Source organism: Phytophthora cinnamomi (assembly GCF_018691715.1).
Source record: "Phytophthora cinnamomi strain GKB4 chromosome Unknown Contig42, whole genome shotgun sequence".
Lineage (NCBI taxonomy): Eukaryota > Oomycota > Peronosporomycetes > Peronosporales > Peronosporaceae > Phytophthora > Phytophthora cinnamomi.
Window position 1 is genome coordinate 215054 of NW_027150975.1, and position 13240 is coordinate 228293.

A 13240-nucleotide genomic window follows, 5' to 3' on the forward strand; every position below is an offset into this window, starting at 1 on the left:
GCATATTGTAGTCCGAGAACGAGAACAAAACACAGCGGGTCCTGAACAACTTGGAGATAATTACAAGATCATAGCTATGAAAATACTGTAGTTGCTACACAATACGTGTACGACGCTGGCGCACGAGCCGGCGTAAGAAATTCGATGAAGCAGCTCAGAAGACGTAAGACTCCTCGGCTTCTTCTTGGGCAAAGGCGCGCATGACAAGCTGCATCTGGTACAATGCTTGAGCGGCAGTGGGCCTCGCATCCGGCTCAAACGCCACGCAACCTTTTCCAAGATGCACCATTGCTTCTAGTGCTGGAGATGCGGGCGGAGTGAACTCCACGCTGAGTCTGCCGCTCGACACCAGCTGGAGGATGGCCGTGTCCGGGATGACACGACCCGTTTCCGTGATCTTGGCGCTAGCGTAAGGGAGCTTGTGCGAGTCCAATTCACTGAGCACGACACCAAACGAAAACAGATCGGCCTTCTCATCGTACCGTTCGCCCATCATAACCTCCGGAGCCATCCAAAGCGATGTGCCCACGCCTGCCGTCATGGTACGGTCACTGCGCTCTCGTGACACACCAAAATCGGTCAGCTTGGCGCGCCATCTTCTATCTAGCAGGATGTTTTTGGACTTGAGGTCGCGGTGCAGCACCATCGGATCCAGGCAGTGCAAGTACGTAAGCGCGTGCGCCACATCAAGAGCGACACGACACTTCTCCGCGTCAAAGCCCACAGGTCGGCGGTCCACCTCGTCAAACTTGATCAACAGCGCGCGCAGGTCTCCGCCGTCCATGAACTCGGACACCACACACAGGTCCGTCAACGAATCCCATGCCACGCCCACAAACTTCACCACGCGTTCATGTTCCAACGCCGCCTGCAGCTTGACTTCGGCCAGGAACTCCTCGATCTTGGCCAAATCCTTCCTGGACTCGGGCAGCAGTCTCTTGATGGCCACAGCCCTCTCCTTGTACGTGCCACGCAGCACCTCTCCAAAGCCTCCACGGCTGATCACCTCACCCGTGACGATCCTGTCCATGGGGATGCGGGCCGCCACAATGGCGGGGTCGTCCCAAAGCCCTCCATGGCCCGAGCTCGGCCAGGCCGAGTCGCTGTTATTGTTATTGTTGCTGTTGCTGCCGGCCGTGCGCGCGCTGCTGCTGTTGCTGTCGCTGTACCCCATGGCCCGCCGGAAGCTCTCGTGGGCCTCGAACGAGTTGATCCTGCTGCGCGCGGACGTGTCGAAGGTGTCGAGGTCGCGCGTGTCCTCGAAGCTGCGCTCGAAGCTCTGCGCCTGCTTCTGCAGCGCCGGGTCGGATTGCGCGAAGGACGCCGACTGCTGCTCCAGGCGGCTGGCCGAGTCGTGGCTGCCCGTGGGTTTGAGCACCGCCGGGGGCAGCTCGCTGCTGTTCATGGGCGACGTCATGACGTAGAAGCCCGCGTGCGCGTCCACGGAGCCCGTGAGCCGCAGCTTGGACGCCGCGTTCACCGAGTGCTGGTTGGCGGCCGTGGCGATGCCCGGCGAGAGCTGGCTGGCCGGCGGGTTGGGCGCCAGGTTCACGTACGGCTCGAGCGCCAGCGCCTTGTTGCGGCGGCGCTCGCGGCAGTAGAAGAAGAGCCCGCCGGCCACCAGCAGCACGGCCAGCACCGCCACGGCCGCGCCGATGACGATGGCGTACGGGAAGTCGGACGCGCCGGCGGCGGCGGGAGAGGAGGAGGAGGCCGAGTCGACGGCAGCAATTAACTGCCGCCGCACGCCGCGCGACATGGAGAGCCGAGGCTGTATAGGTATACTGTATACACTTATGTACGTGGCCTGTGCCCTGCGGGTCCAGTTGCTTGATGGACGCTGCAGGAAGTGCGTTAGTATCGGAGGGCGAGCGTCGGCTGCTTGTTTTCTGCACCCTCTGAAGCCAAAACCTTCAGAAAAAGCCCGGGCGCTGCTTGGTGTAAACACGCTGTGGATGGAGCTTGGGAGTGCTGGCGCATGTGACGTGAGATATGTGCGCGCCGGTGGTTCACAGCCATTGCCTGGAGAGAATAGCACTGTGGCTTTACTGCGTCGATGGATGGAGGCTGGAAGTGCTGGAGTGGCGGCGTCTTGCAGCGCGGTCCACTATACCCGTTGAAGCTCTTTTCCATGCGTGGGTGGGTCAGACCCTTTCCGGCCGGGGGTCTGTTCTGGTGTTGACCATGAGCGAGGAAAACTGCTGGCGTTGCGTTCTCTTGTCGCCCGGTGATGGTTGGGCCGTCCAGGAGATGGCGTTGCCTAGTTGGCTGTCGTTCAGCAGGTAAACACCTCGGAACACGATTGGCTTCGATACCATTGAGGAGCACCGCATTTGGAACTCCACGCGTTTCGGTGCTCGACGAGCGGGGTGAGCAACAACTTGATTGAAAAGTTTGGGCGGCCTGTCGTCTTGTCAAAGGGGGAGAGCACCGTATTGATTCGAGGACAGCCCTGCAGAGAGTTTCGGATCTTTTACCAAGCTGGATGGCGACACCAGCCATTACACGGTACTCTATGGTGCTGTCACCCCAAGGGGGAAAATAATACCGTGTACCCAAGCAAGGATAACAAGTTTAATGATGGTTGCCAATATTCCAGACTTCAAAGTTCGACCGAGTATCGGCGTGGCTGCTCAGGCTGTCTCGGACCCGTTATAAGCGGGCATATCGGACGAGATCACCAATGGCCTCGACATTGCCACCGCATTTGACATTGTGTCCAGACAGCGTCATGTTGCCAAAATGTTGCGACAGACGGTGGTGATGGCACTCCTTCAATCCACACCTGAAGTATTCGAGCTCTTTGACAATGTTCTGCTGCTCAACGATGGCGATGTGATCTATCGTGGACCTCGAACGATGGTATTGACGTACTTCAAAAGCTGAGGTTGATATGCCTCTTAGACGTTGATATGGCCGATTTGATATTGCTTCTGACTGGCAGCATCAATGAGCGCTTAAATGCAGGAAGTGGGCTATCGAGACGAGTGCCGCCGCATCCGGGAAGTGAATTTGCACGTTATTTCAAGCAGTCGCCGATTCACCTAAGCACAATGAGATGTTTGGAGACCCCTTGCGAGCTGTTGGATATCGCAGATGAACACTTGATGAAAACACCCGAGTTCCAGTTATCGTTTTCGCACAGCTCGCTGACGCTTGTTCGCCGACAAGTGATGATCACGCTTCGGAAGAAGAGTCTCCAATCTATAATGACCGCGCTTGTCGGACTCATTTCTGACACCACATTATATATTAATATATATTATATCATCGTAGGGGAGTGCATCGTCTTCGAATCATTGGTTTACTGGATGTGTGGGTTCGTTAATTAAGGAAGCTGGTCCGTTCGTGCTTTTCTTGCTCAACATGATCTTATCCAGCATAGCATTAAGCGGTTCGTTTTTGGCAATGTATCCTGTACCCGGGAATCTGGGTGACATTCCAGGAGGGACTTCGCTGGGCCTGGACTCTGAAAGACCCGCGCCGAGGCCGCCTGGGGTGACTCTCGCTCGTCCGATGGCTGCAACTACGATTAGATACACCCGAGTGGCACAGCGTACCGATTTGTGAGGAGTCACCCGGAAAGATGACGCGAGACCCAGATCTCAGCTGGGCTCGACGACGACGACGGGAGCTTCCAGGGCTAGCATGGTGGCGTCGAGGACGGGTGTCAGGACGTGCTACGGTGCTTCCCCGGGCCAGGATGGAGGAGGTGTCGCAACAAGGAAGGATGGCACGCTAGGGTGCCCCGGTGAGTAGAATGGAGGAGGAGTCATGCTTATGGGCGTGCGCGGCCGAGGCCGATGCCCGCCGTTGCTTGTCAGTCAAACATTTTCCCGCTAAGAACGAAGTCTAACAAGTATCGTTTTACACTTTCATTTAGCGCCGCCTCCTTCCTGCACATACCGAGAAAGCCCCGAGCTCCAATCACCCTTGACTGTACTCCCACGCGTGCCCGATCCTTGGCGGGAGGGTGCGCGACATTTGGTGGAGAAGCAGGGTACGCGTGCGCTGGAGAAGGTGTTGAGTGGAGTGAGCTCGAGAGGCTTGTAGGCTGCCGCGAGAGGCGTCTGTGTGGAGTAGCGACTTCCTGTGGTCAAGCAAGGCCCGTGACGTCTGTCCAGTTCGGCTTCGTCGGCGCAACAAGGCCCAAGAAGTCAGCCTGAGGACCAGCGTGGACGGCTACACTTACTGCGTGAAGAAACTGGTCTGCTAGGAAGCGTTCCGCTCAGTGTGACAAGCGTTCAAGTTCAGACCCAAAGGAGACGGCTCCAACGAGCGGTGGCTGCTGCTATTGGAGACTAAAAGGCCGTGCGCTAGGTTGTGGAGTGGGTCCCCTGGATCGGACCCGTTCTTTACCCAAATACCGAAATCTCGAGTGACGACTACGTGATCGAAGTAACAATGTGTAGTGGGTCTAACTTGACTCACTACTTTAGCTTACACGTTGCGCAACGTGTATGAGAAAGCGTAAGTACTTAGTAATTACTTAGGTTAATTATATTTGAATAAACAAATATAAGTTAAGTAAGAAAGGATTCCAAGTGACTTAGATTAGGTAAAATGAGAACTGTATCGTTTGTAAATTGATCTTCCTCTAAAATCTGCTAAAAACTGTTTATCATCTATGAAAGGGGTTGGCAGCGGCTGGCTGTCAGAGCCCCGCTAATATGCATGTCTCTGATTGGTAGAAAGATGCTGCTTTCTACCAATAGGATCTTTGGGTAGGTGTGGACCACTCACTGTGGTGGTCCACTTCAATGTATCCATTGGTGTGTCTTACACCAAGGTGAGGAAGTATCCAAAACTTTTAACAGATAACCTATCTGTTAAATTCACAAGTGGCTTGCAGCCACTTGTGCGTGTAACCCCGTTACACCATCCCCCCCTTAAGGTTAGACGCGCGGGGTCTCCGCACGTCAATCTTCGGAATTGACCATTCGTCAATTCTCCGCGTTTGGAGAAGAAATCCGCGCTCATTCAACGATGAGCGCGCCTCAGAAGAAGACTTCAAAGTCGGTGGGGAGTCATCTCTCCATCGACGACTACTTCGAACGCCAAAAGGCGAAGTACGGCGACATCGTCGACTTCGACGACGACGATGAAGATATGGAGGGCGAGGAGAACTCGCCCTCTAAGCGCGAAGAATCAGTGTCGAGCGAATCGCTCGACCCTCATGCCGAGAACATTCGCCCGCGTGAAGGGGACGAATCGGACGCTTCGAGTTCGAAGCGTTCGCGTCCTGAGAGCGATACCCCACTCGCTTCCGCTGGGGCTCTCAGTACTCCGCGCGCTGCAGCAGCAGCGCGTGATGTCAAAGCTCAAGGCTCTCCGCGCGCTGCGCCTGCAGCGCGCGATCCATGGATGCCGTCCGCGTCCGAGATCGCGGACCGGTATGGGAACTCGGTACCTCCGAATGAGGTGCCGCTGTATGTATGCAGCGCCATCAAAGATGACACTGTGGCTGCCGAGCTGCACTTTGATGCGGAAACGCATCAAAGGCACGATTACTACATCGGACTCTTTCATGAGCTCCGATGGTTTCAAAGCAAGAAGACCTCTTCTCGCAGCAAAGTGCCCGAATGGCAGGCACTTTGTCAAAGCTGGAACGCCTTTGTTGAAAACTTCAACAAGAGGCCGAGTGCTTACCGTGATCGGATTAAGAAGCGCGTGATCGCTTCGAGACGTACTCGAAGCGTGGAAAGCTGGAGCAACTTCATGTTACTGCTGAGGAGGCAAATGTGCCGTGCGCTGTGCCCGAGGGCTTTCAGTGCACGAAGTGCTTCCCAGGCTCGGTCCGCTTGAACGACCGCGACCTGAACGGGTACACGTCGTTCCGTGTGCCCGAGAGTCTCAAAGAGCTCCGTGCTAAGTTCTTAGCACATGAGAGTTCGGGCGCTAGCGATGATCGCAGCGCTTGTATTACTTCCGCTGCACCAGCGCGTACTGCTCCTCGTACGCCCTCACCATTTCCGGAACGTCCTCCAGCAAGACGTTCCGCGGCTCCTATGTATCTCGATGGGGAGGAAATCCTCTCCAACGAATACGAAAACGAGCCCCTTGATGGTTCGTTTTCGGGATACTATGGTCAACAATCCGCTCAACCATCCAGCGGGTTGAGCCGCGGGCGTCACGGATCGGCGGTGGCGGGGGTGGGAACACGCCCCGGGTATGATCAGCCCCGGGCTGATCAGTATGCGCCTCTCCACGACCGGGTGACCGCCGTGGAGCGTCTGCAGGCGCTGAGTTCGCCGCCCTGAAACAGGAGCTGGCGAACCAGAAGGCCCAAGTCGCGGCGGTCTCGCAGACCGCCTCGAACATCCAGGTCGAGCTGGGGACCCAGATGAAGGCGTTGCTCCAGCGCGTCCGCGCGCTGGAGGAGAGGCTGCTCGTCGCCGAGGCCAAGTCCTCCGCTTCTGCCTCGGCTCCTGCCGAGGCTTCGGGTCAGCCGAGCTAGATGGCTCGTGCTGCAGGTATGGCTTCAGCCGTCCGACGTAAAAGGTCGGATGGAGGCGCATGCTAGACGGAATGTCTAGCGTGTATGCGTTGCCGTGCCGTGCCAACACAGTGAACGGCCCGATGAAGCGCTGAGCAAGCTTGCTTGCTCCGAAATCCGAAACTGCATGTCTAGGCAGGTTTTGTGTAGCTAACAAAACTAATGAACCAACTTTAAATTCATTTGTGTTGCCTCTGCCCGCATTGTCTGCGTTCAGCTTCTGTTGATCAACAGAAGCTGCTATTGTGTCTTGGACAAACCGAATTACGGCTTGTCTTTTGGTGGTGAAACTGATTGCATCCGAGCTGAAGTCATTCAGCTCGCTCTCCGCTAGAGGCCCGGCCTCTGCGTGGTTCTTTGCGGTGTCTGCGCCCTGCGCAGACCCGTGGTCGTTGGCCATGTTGTTGGGGGAGTCTGCGCCCTGCGCAGACTCATGTGGTTTGTCCATTGTTGCAGCTGACACTGTGCAAGTGTCAGCGGTTTTCTGCGGCTGCTGTATTGCAGTCGTAGATCCTCCCCCACTTAAAGTGGGAACCATCACTCCGAGTAAACTCGGTAGACGTGGATGTCGCATGGCATTCACGTAGAACGGTGTATGCCCTGTCGAGGCATGCACTGAGTTATTGATGGCAAACTCTGCCATCGATAAGCACTCGCTCCAGTATTGGAACGAGTGAGCGTAGCTCTTCAGCATATCGACGAGCACGCGATTCACGCGCTCGATTTGACCGTCCGTCTGCGGATGATCCGCAGTCGACATGGAACGCTGGCTCCCAAGAAGTGTAAACACTTCTTGCCACAGGTGCGCTGTGAAGCGCGGGTCTCTGTCCGACACGATGTCGGACGGCATGCCATGGTGTTTGAACACCATGTCGACGAGCAGACGGGCCGTTTGCTTCGCGGTCACCTCTGCTGGCACCGCAGCAAGATGTACCATCTTGCTGAAGCGGTCTACAAAGACCACAACACCGGTGTTCCCTCCGCTATCCGGGGGAAGACCAAAGATGAAGTCCAAAGACATGGACTTCCAACACTCCGACGGAGTCGGTAGTGATTGCAGTGGAGCCTGCGCGAATGGCGCAGGCTTCACGCGTTGGCATACCTCGCAAGCACGGATGTACTTGCGCACCCACTTGTACTGGTGGTGCCAGTAGAAGTCGCGCGTGAGAAGGACGTAAGTCTTCTCACGTCCGAGATGTCCCGCAGTCGGGGCATCATGATACTCGTACATGATCCTGAGTCGCAGGTCATGGTCATTTGGCACGACAACGCGGATCGCGTTGTCGTGATTGACGTCAACAGCTTCTGCATAGTCTGGCCGACGTGATAACGCGTCGGCCACTACATTCAATCTTCCGGGTTTGTATTCGACCCGGAAGTTATACTCCGCAAAGAATGAGAGCCATCTCGCCATTCTTTGTGATATGTGTGGCGACTTCACTGCGGTGCGCAGTGATGCATGGTCGGTGTAGACCACAAATGGTCTACTCCCAAGCAAATACACTCGGAACTTTGCGAGTGCATACTTCATGGCAAGGAGTTCCTTGTCATGCACCGGATAGTTGCGCTCAGCTGGCTTCAGCTGACGCGATTGGTAGTAGACGACACGATCACGGCCGTCGTGATCGAGCTGCATCAACGCGCATCCGATCGCGAAATCGGATGCGTCACACACTACGTGAAATGGGCGATCTTGGTCAGCCACTGCCAAGATCGGCGCCTCAGTCAAGCCCCGCTTGACTGCATCGAATGCCTTTTGGCAATCGGTTGTCAATTCCACACAGCTTCTTTCTTAAGAAGTTGTGACAGCGGGCGGATCTTGCCCGCATAATCCTCCACGTACTTGCACAAGTACGTGGCCAAGCCAAGGAACTGCCTCAGTTCCTTGACACTTGAAGGCGTTAGCCATTCATTGATCACCCTGACCTTTTCCGGGTCAGGGCGAACACCATTCTTCCCTACGAGACACCCGAGGACGGGTATCTCGCTCGCCCCGAAGATGCACTTCTTCAGGTTCGCGTAGAGCTTATGCTTTCGCATAAGCTCAAGTAGCTTCCGGAGATGCACCCTGTGCATCTCTACGTCGGTCTTCCCGTCCACAGCTCGGCTGTGGATGAATACATCATCGAAGTAGCTCGGTGCGAAGTCGCGCACCGAGCGCAACAAGTGCGTCACGCACCTGTTGAAAGTCGCAGGGGCATTCTTAAGCCCCTGTGGCATTACTAGCCATTCCCAGAGCATGCCGCTTGGCGTGCTCACTGCCGTGAGAGGGATATTGCTCTCACGCATTAGGATTTGGTAAAACCCATCTCGCAAGTCGAGAGCACTGTAAACGGTGCTCCCGGCCATCGAATCGATGATAACATCTTTTCGCGGTATCGGCGTTTGTGCCGGTACCGTCGCATCGTTCAGCTTGTTGTAAGCATGAACGATGCGCCATCCGCCCTGTGGCTTTTTGACACAGAACGTCGGAGCACTGTGCGGGGACTTTGATTCCCGCACTTGTCCTGCTTTGCGACGACTTTCAAAGAAGTCGTCGATTGCTTTTACTTGTTCTCGCGGCAGTGGCCACTGCCGCGTGAGACAGTACTTCGTGCCAGGAACGAGATCAATCTAGTGCTGAATGCCCTTATCCTGCGGAAGCTCCGCAGGAATCGCTTCCGGGAGTACGTCTTTGTACTCCCTCAACAATTCGTAATAGGGACTCGACTTCAGCGAGTCCCAGCCTTGTTCCTCGAAGCGCTCTCGCTTCGTCTTCGCACTGAGAGTGTCTTCACTCTGTGGCACTTCCCATGAAGAGTTGTCTCAGCTCTTCGCTCTCGCTCTCCGTTCTTTCGCTGTTCGAAAGAACGCAGACCTGCTCGATGCGTCCATCGTGCAAGTCGCGTGTGAAGCGCTTCCAGCTCATGGCTGGAAGCGAAGTCAACTCCGACGCCGTTGTCGGAGGATTAGCGAGTTCCATTTCACGATACTGGAATCCAGTATCGGTGCGCGTCAAGACGCTTAGCGTCTCGACATCCGGCGCCACCGCCTCAGTCTGCCCAGCAGACTGCTCTTGTTGCGTCTCGGTCCCGGACCGAGACTTGCGCAGCGTTTTCCGCTTACGCCGTCTTCTTGTTGTGCGGAGCCGGGCTCCGCACAGTTGTTCTTCTGGTCCAGGCCCGGCCGTGGACAGTTGTTCGCCGGCGGACCATGTCCGCGGGCGCGCGGTATCAAGCCCGGCTTGACCATTTTCCTTCGTGCAGCCCGGCTGCACGGTAATGTGTCCCTTCGCCGGCAGACCCTGTCAGCGGGCGCGCGATATCAAGCCCGGCTTGATCGCATGGCGCTTCGTCGTGCAGCCCGGCTGCACGACAGCATGCAAATTGCGTCAGTGCGGTACGTTTGCAACCGTCCGCACTGTTTGCAGCGTCAACTCCCGGAGTTGACGCGCCTTCGTCACCTCGACGCCATTCATTGGCGGAGTCCCTCATGACCGAGGGTGCGTCGGCTCCCGGAGTCGACGCGTCGTTGTCGACCTGACCGCTTCGGGTCAGGGACTGTCCCTTACACGCTTGAACGTGGGTGTTGGTTCCCGGAACCAGTACATCTTTTTCTGCTGACGTCGACAGCATTGCCGACGTGGGTCTCACTTGTGCGCGCCCTCGCGCACTTCCTGGGCACTCCGGGACAGCAGCATAAAGCGCTGTCTCGACTGGTGAGCCGCGCGCACCTGCTGGTGCGCGCGCTGCGGTAACAGGGCCATCGCTCTCTGTTCCGCTGTCGCGGCCGAAGCGCACGAGCGTGCGCTTCTTCCAGTCTATCACCGGATCATGCCGTGCAAGCCACGGCATGCCCATTACTACGTCGAACTTATCGTCCAGGTCCAGGACGATAAAGCGTTCGACAAACACCCGTTGTTTGTACGAGAAGCGCACGTTCACGACGCGCTTCTCGGTCTATACGATGGCACCTGTTGCCAGCCGCACTTCCAGAAGACTTCGAGGTACATCTACCTCCTCGAAGTCAAGACTCGGTAAACTCCGTAGTCGAACAAAGTTGTTCGACGCGCCTGAATCTACCAAGCTCGAAGAGAGTCACTCGCCCTCTTCGAGTAAACCTTCAGGATGACTAGGTTCGGCATGTCATCTTGCTTCTTGCAGCGAGAGCTAGTCTTACTGGGGTTGCAGTCCTCAGTGTCGCGTGCCCGATGTCGGCACGCGTGACTGCATTACCAGTAGGGCGCCCCGCGTCTACTGGATGTTCGCGTTTTTTGTTGGTCCGCGGCGATGCCTAGCATCGCCACGACGGCCATCTCCAGGGGGCATGGGAGCTGTGCACTCCCGTGCAAAGTGACCGATCCTTCCGCAACGGAAGCATCGCACGTTACCTCCCTGCTGCTGGTAACCAGCAGTTGTTGCGTTCGAGAGGTCCATTGGCTCCGGACCTCCCGTCCTCGCTACCGGGCGCGGTTGCAGCCTCGGTACGTTTACATGGAGTTTAGCCTGCCGCAGGCTAAACTCTTCTTGCATGGCAAGAGTGATTGCAGCTTCGAGAGTACTCGGGTACTCTCGGAACAGATAGGTCTTCACGGGCCCATCTCTAAGTCCTTTCATAAACGTGACGACCTTGGTCGCCTCGTCAATCGGGTTAGTCACGATATTTGATACCAAATATCGTGCGCGCTGCGCGTAAGCATGGACGTCATGCTTACCCTGCTGAAGGTCGAGGAACTCCGCCCTCGACCGGAACTCGTTTTGCGGGGGCTCAAACGCTTGTTTGAGCTCCTCTTTGAACACTTCGTACGTGCTGAAGCACGTAGGATCGGAGAGTCGGCGTCCATACGCCCAACTCCTTGCGCGTCAGCCAAGGCAGGACATGGCGAACGCGACCTTCGACAGCGGGTCGACGATGCGTCGAGTCGCTATGGCTGTGACGAGCTCGACAAGCCATTGGAGGAGAGGCTCGCCCTCTCTCCCCACGTAATTGCTTACGCTCAACTTTAATGGCTGAGCACGCGGTGTCGTCCCTGACGACGCTGTCACTGAGGAAGCAGCGTCACGCTGCTCCTTCACGATGAACCCCAGAGCAAGACCATGTTGCTCCGTCGGCGATAGCGTACGCAGCATTGTAGCTATCGCCGCTTCTCCAATGACTGTTGACAGTCGTTGGAGGGCTTCCCACTCTGGGTCAGACAGGTGGGGGCAGTCTGCGCGTGCAACATGCGTTGCAGGCGTATTGAAGCTCTACATGGGCACCTCCGTGCTCATGGGGTTCTCGGCTCCGCGTTCGTACACCGCGTACGAACGTCAAGCAGTCGGTCGTTGGACGGACTACAAAGTGCTACCAGATGTAGTGGGTCTAACTTGACTCACTACTTTAGCTTACACGTTGCGCAACGTGTATGAGGAAGCGTAAGTACTTAGTAATTACTTAGGTTAATTATATTTGAATAAACAAATATAAGTTAAGTAAGAAAGGATTCCAAGTGACTCAGATTAGGTAAAATGAGAACTGTATCGTTTGTAAATTGATCTTCCTCTAAAATCTGCTAAAAACTGTTTATCATCTATGAAAGGGGTTGGCAGCGGCTGGCTGTCAGAGCCCCGCTAATATGCATGTCTCTGATTGGTAGAAAGATGCTGCTTTCTACCAATAGGATCTTTGGGTATGTGTGGACCACTCACTGTGGTGGTCCACTTCAATGTATCCATCGGTGTGTCTTACACCAATGTGAGGAAGTATCCAAAACGTTTAACAGATAACCTATCTGTTAAATGCACAAGTGGCTTGCAGCCACTTGTACGTGTAACCCCGTTACACAATGGATTCTATTGATGAGGGAGACGAGCGCTTCAGTGGCACCCCTACGGTGAGTGAAGTGTTCCTCTCCACCGAGGAAGGGGAGGGAGGTCGACCCTCACAAGGTGTGACGGAATTCCCTCGAGCGACTACAGAAGAGGTGACTGGTCAGGATGGACCTCGACCGATACTCACTGACCCGAACCGGCCTGACCTGTCAACTCCCGCTGGGCTCGGAGCCGTACGATCGCAAGTGTTGCGCTGGGCGGCGCGGGGCTCAGGAGCCGAGCCGGCGCCACGATTTGAACCTGTTTCGCCTGTGCGTGCTACTACCGTGCTACCTTCGCACGCCTCTGCTACGATAATAGGAGCAGCGGGGCTTTCCGCTGCGCCTACGACTACGACGAACACTCCTTCCCTGTCGACGGGAGGAGTTAATCAGACAGATCCTGCCCTCGTTGGAAGCGTTACAACCATCCTGGCTCCTGCGAGCCCACCTCAATTCGGCGAAAGTGGGTCGCTGGGCCCCGGAACCCGGACGCCGGCTGTGGTTCCTACTGTTAGTGGTGACCAGGCCTCGCTACCTCAGTATCCGGTCTCGAGCGCCCCAACGACGCCCCTCTCGGTCCTGACCCGACGATACAATATTGGAACCAATGGGGAGGAGACCCTGCGGCTCCGACGACTCCGCTCCAGGGCGACAACTGGGGCCACCACCTTTCGAACCCGCCTTTGGACCCGAATTCCGGAACGGTTTACGGTTACGGTTATCAAATAACGCAGTACGCTACGCAAGGACCTACCCTAGGTGGAGCAGGGGTTCCTGCCACACCAGCGACTACGACAGCGACCCTGACGCCGCAGACCACCCGCGTGAGGACCGCTATCCCGTCGTACCAGAACTGTACCATTGCGGACCCGTCCGCCGTTGCAGGGATCAGCTTCGGGTATCCGACCGCTCCA

At 56.3% G+C, this 13240-nt stretch overlaps 1 protein-coding gene across 1 annotated transcript; it reads right to left on the reverse strand.

The window, feature by feature from the left end:
• Nucleotides 1-154: 154 nt before the first annotated feature.
• IUM83_14194 (TKL protein kinase) lies at nt 155-1759 on the reverse strand (the record flags this gene model as incomplete). The annotated part of the gene is made up of 1 exon (XM_067938920.1): nt 155-1759. The coding sequence occupies one exon, from the start codon at nt 1757-1759 to the stop codon at nt 155-157; it is 1605 nt and encodes a 534-aa protein (XP_067791020.1).
• Nucleotides 1760-13240: the final 11481 nt, after the last annotated feature.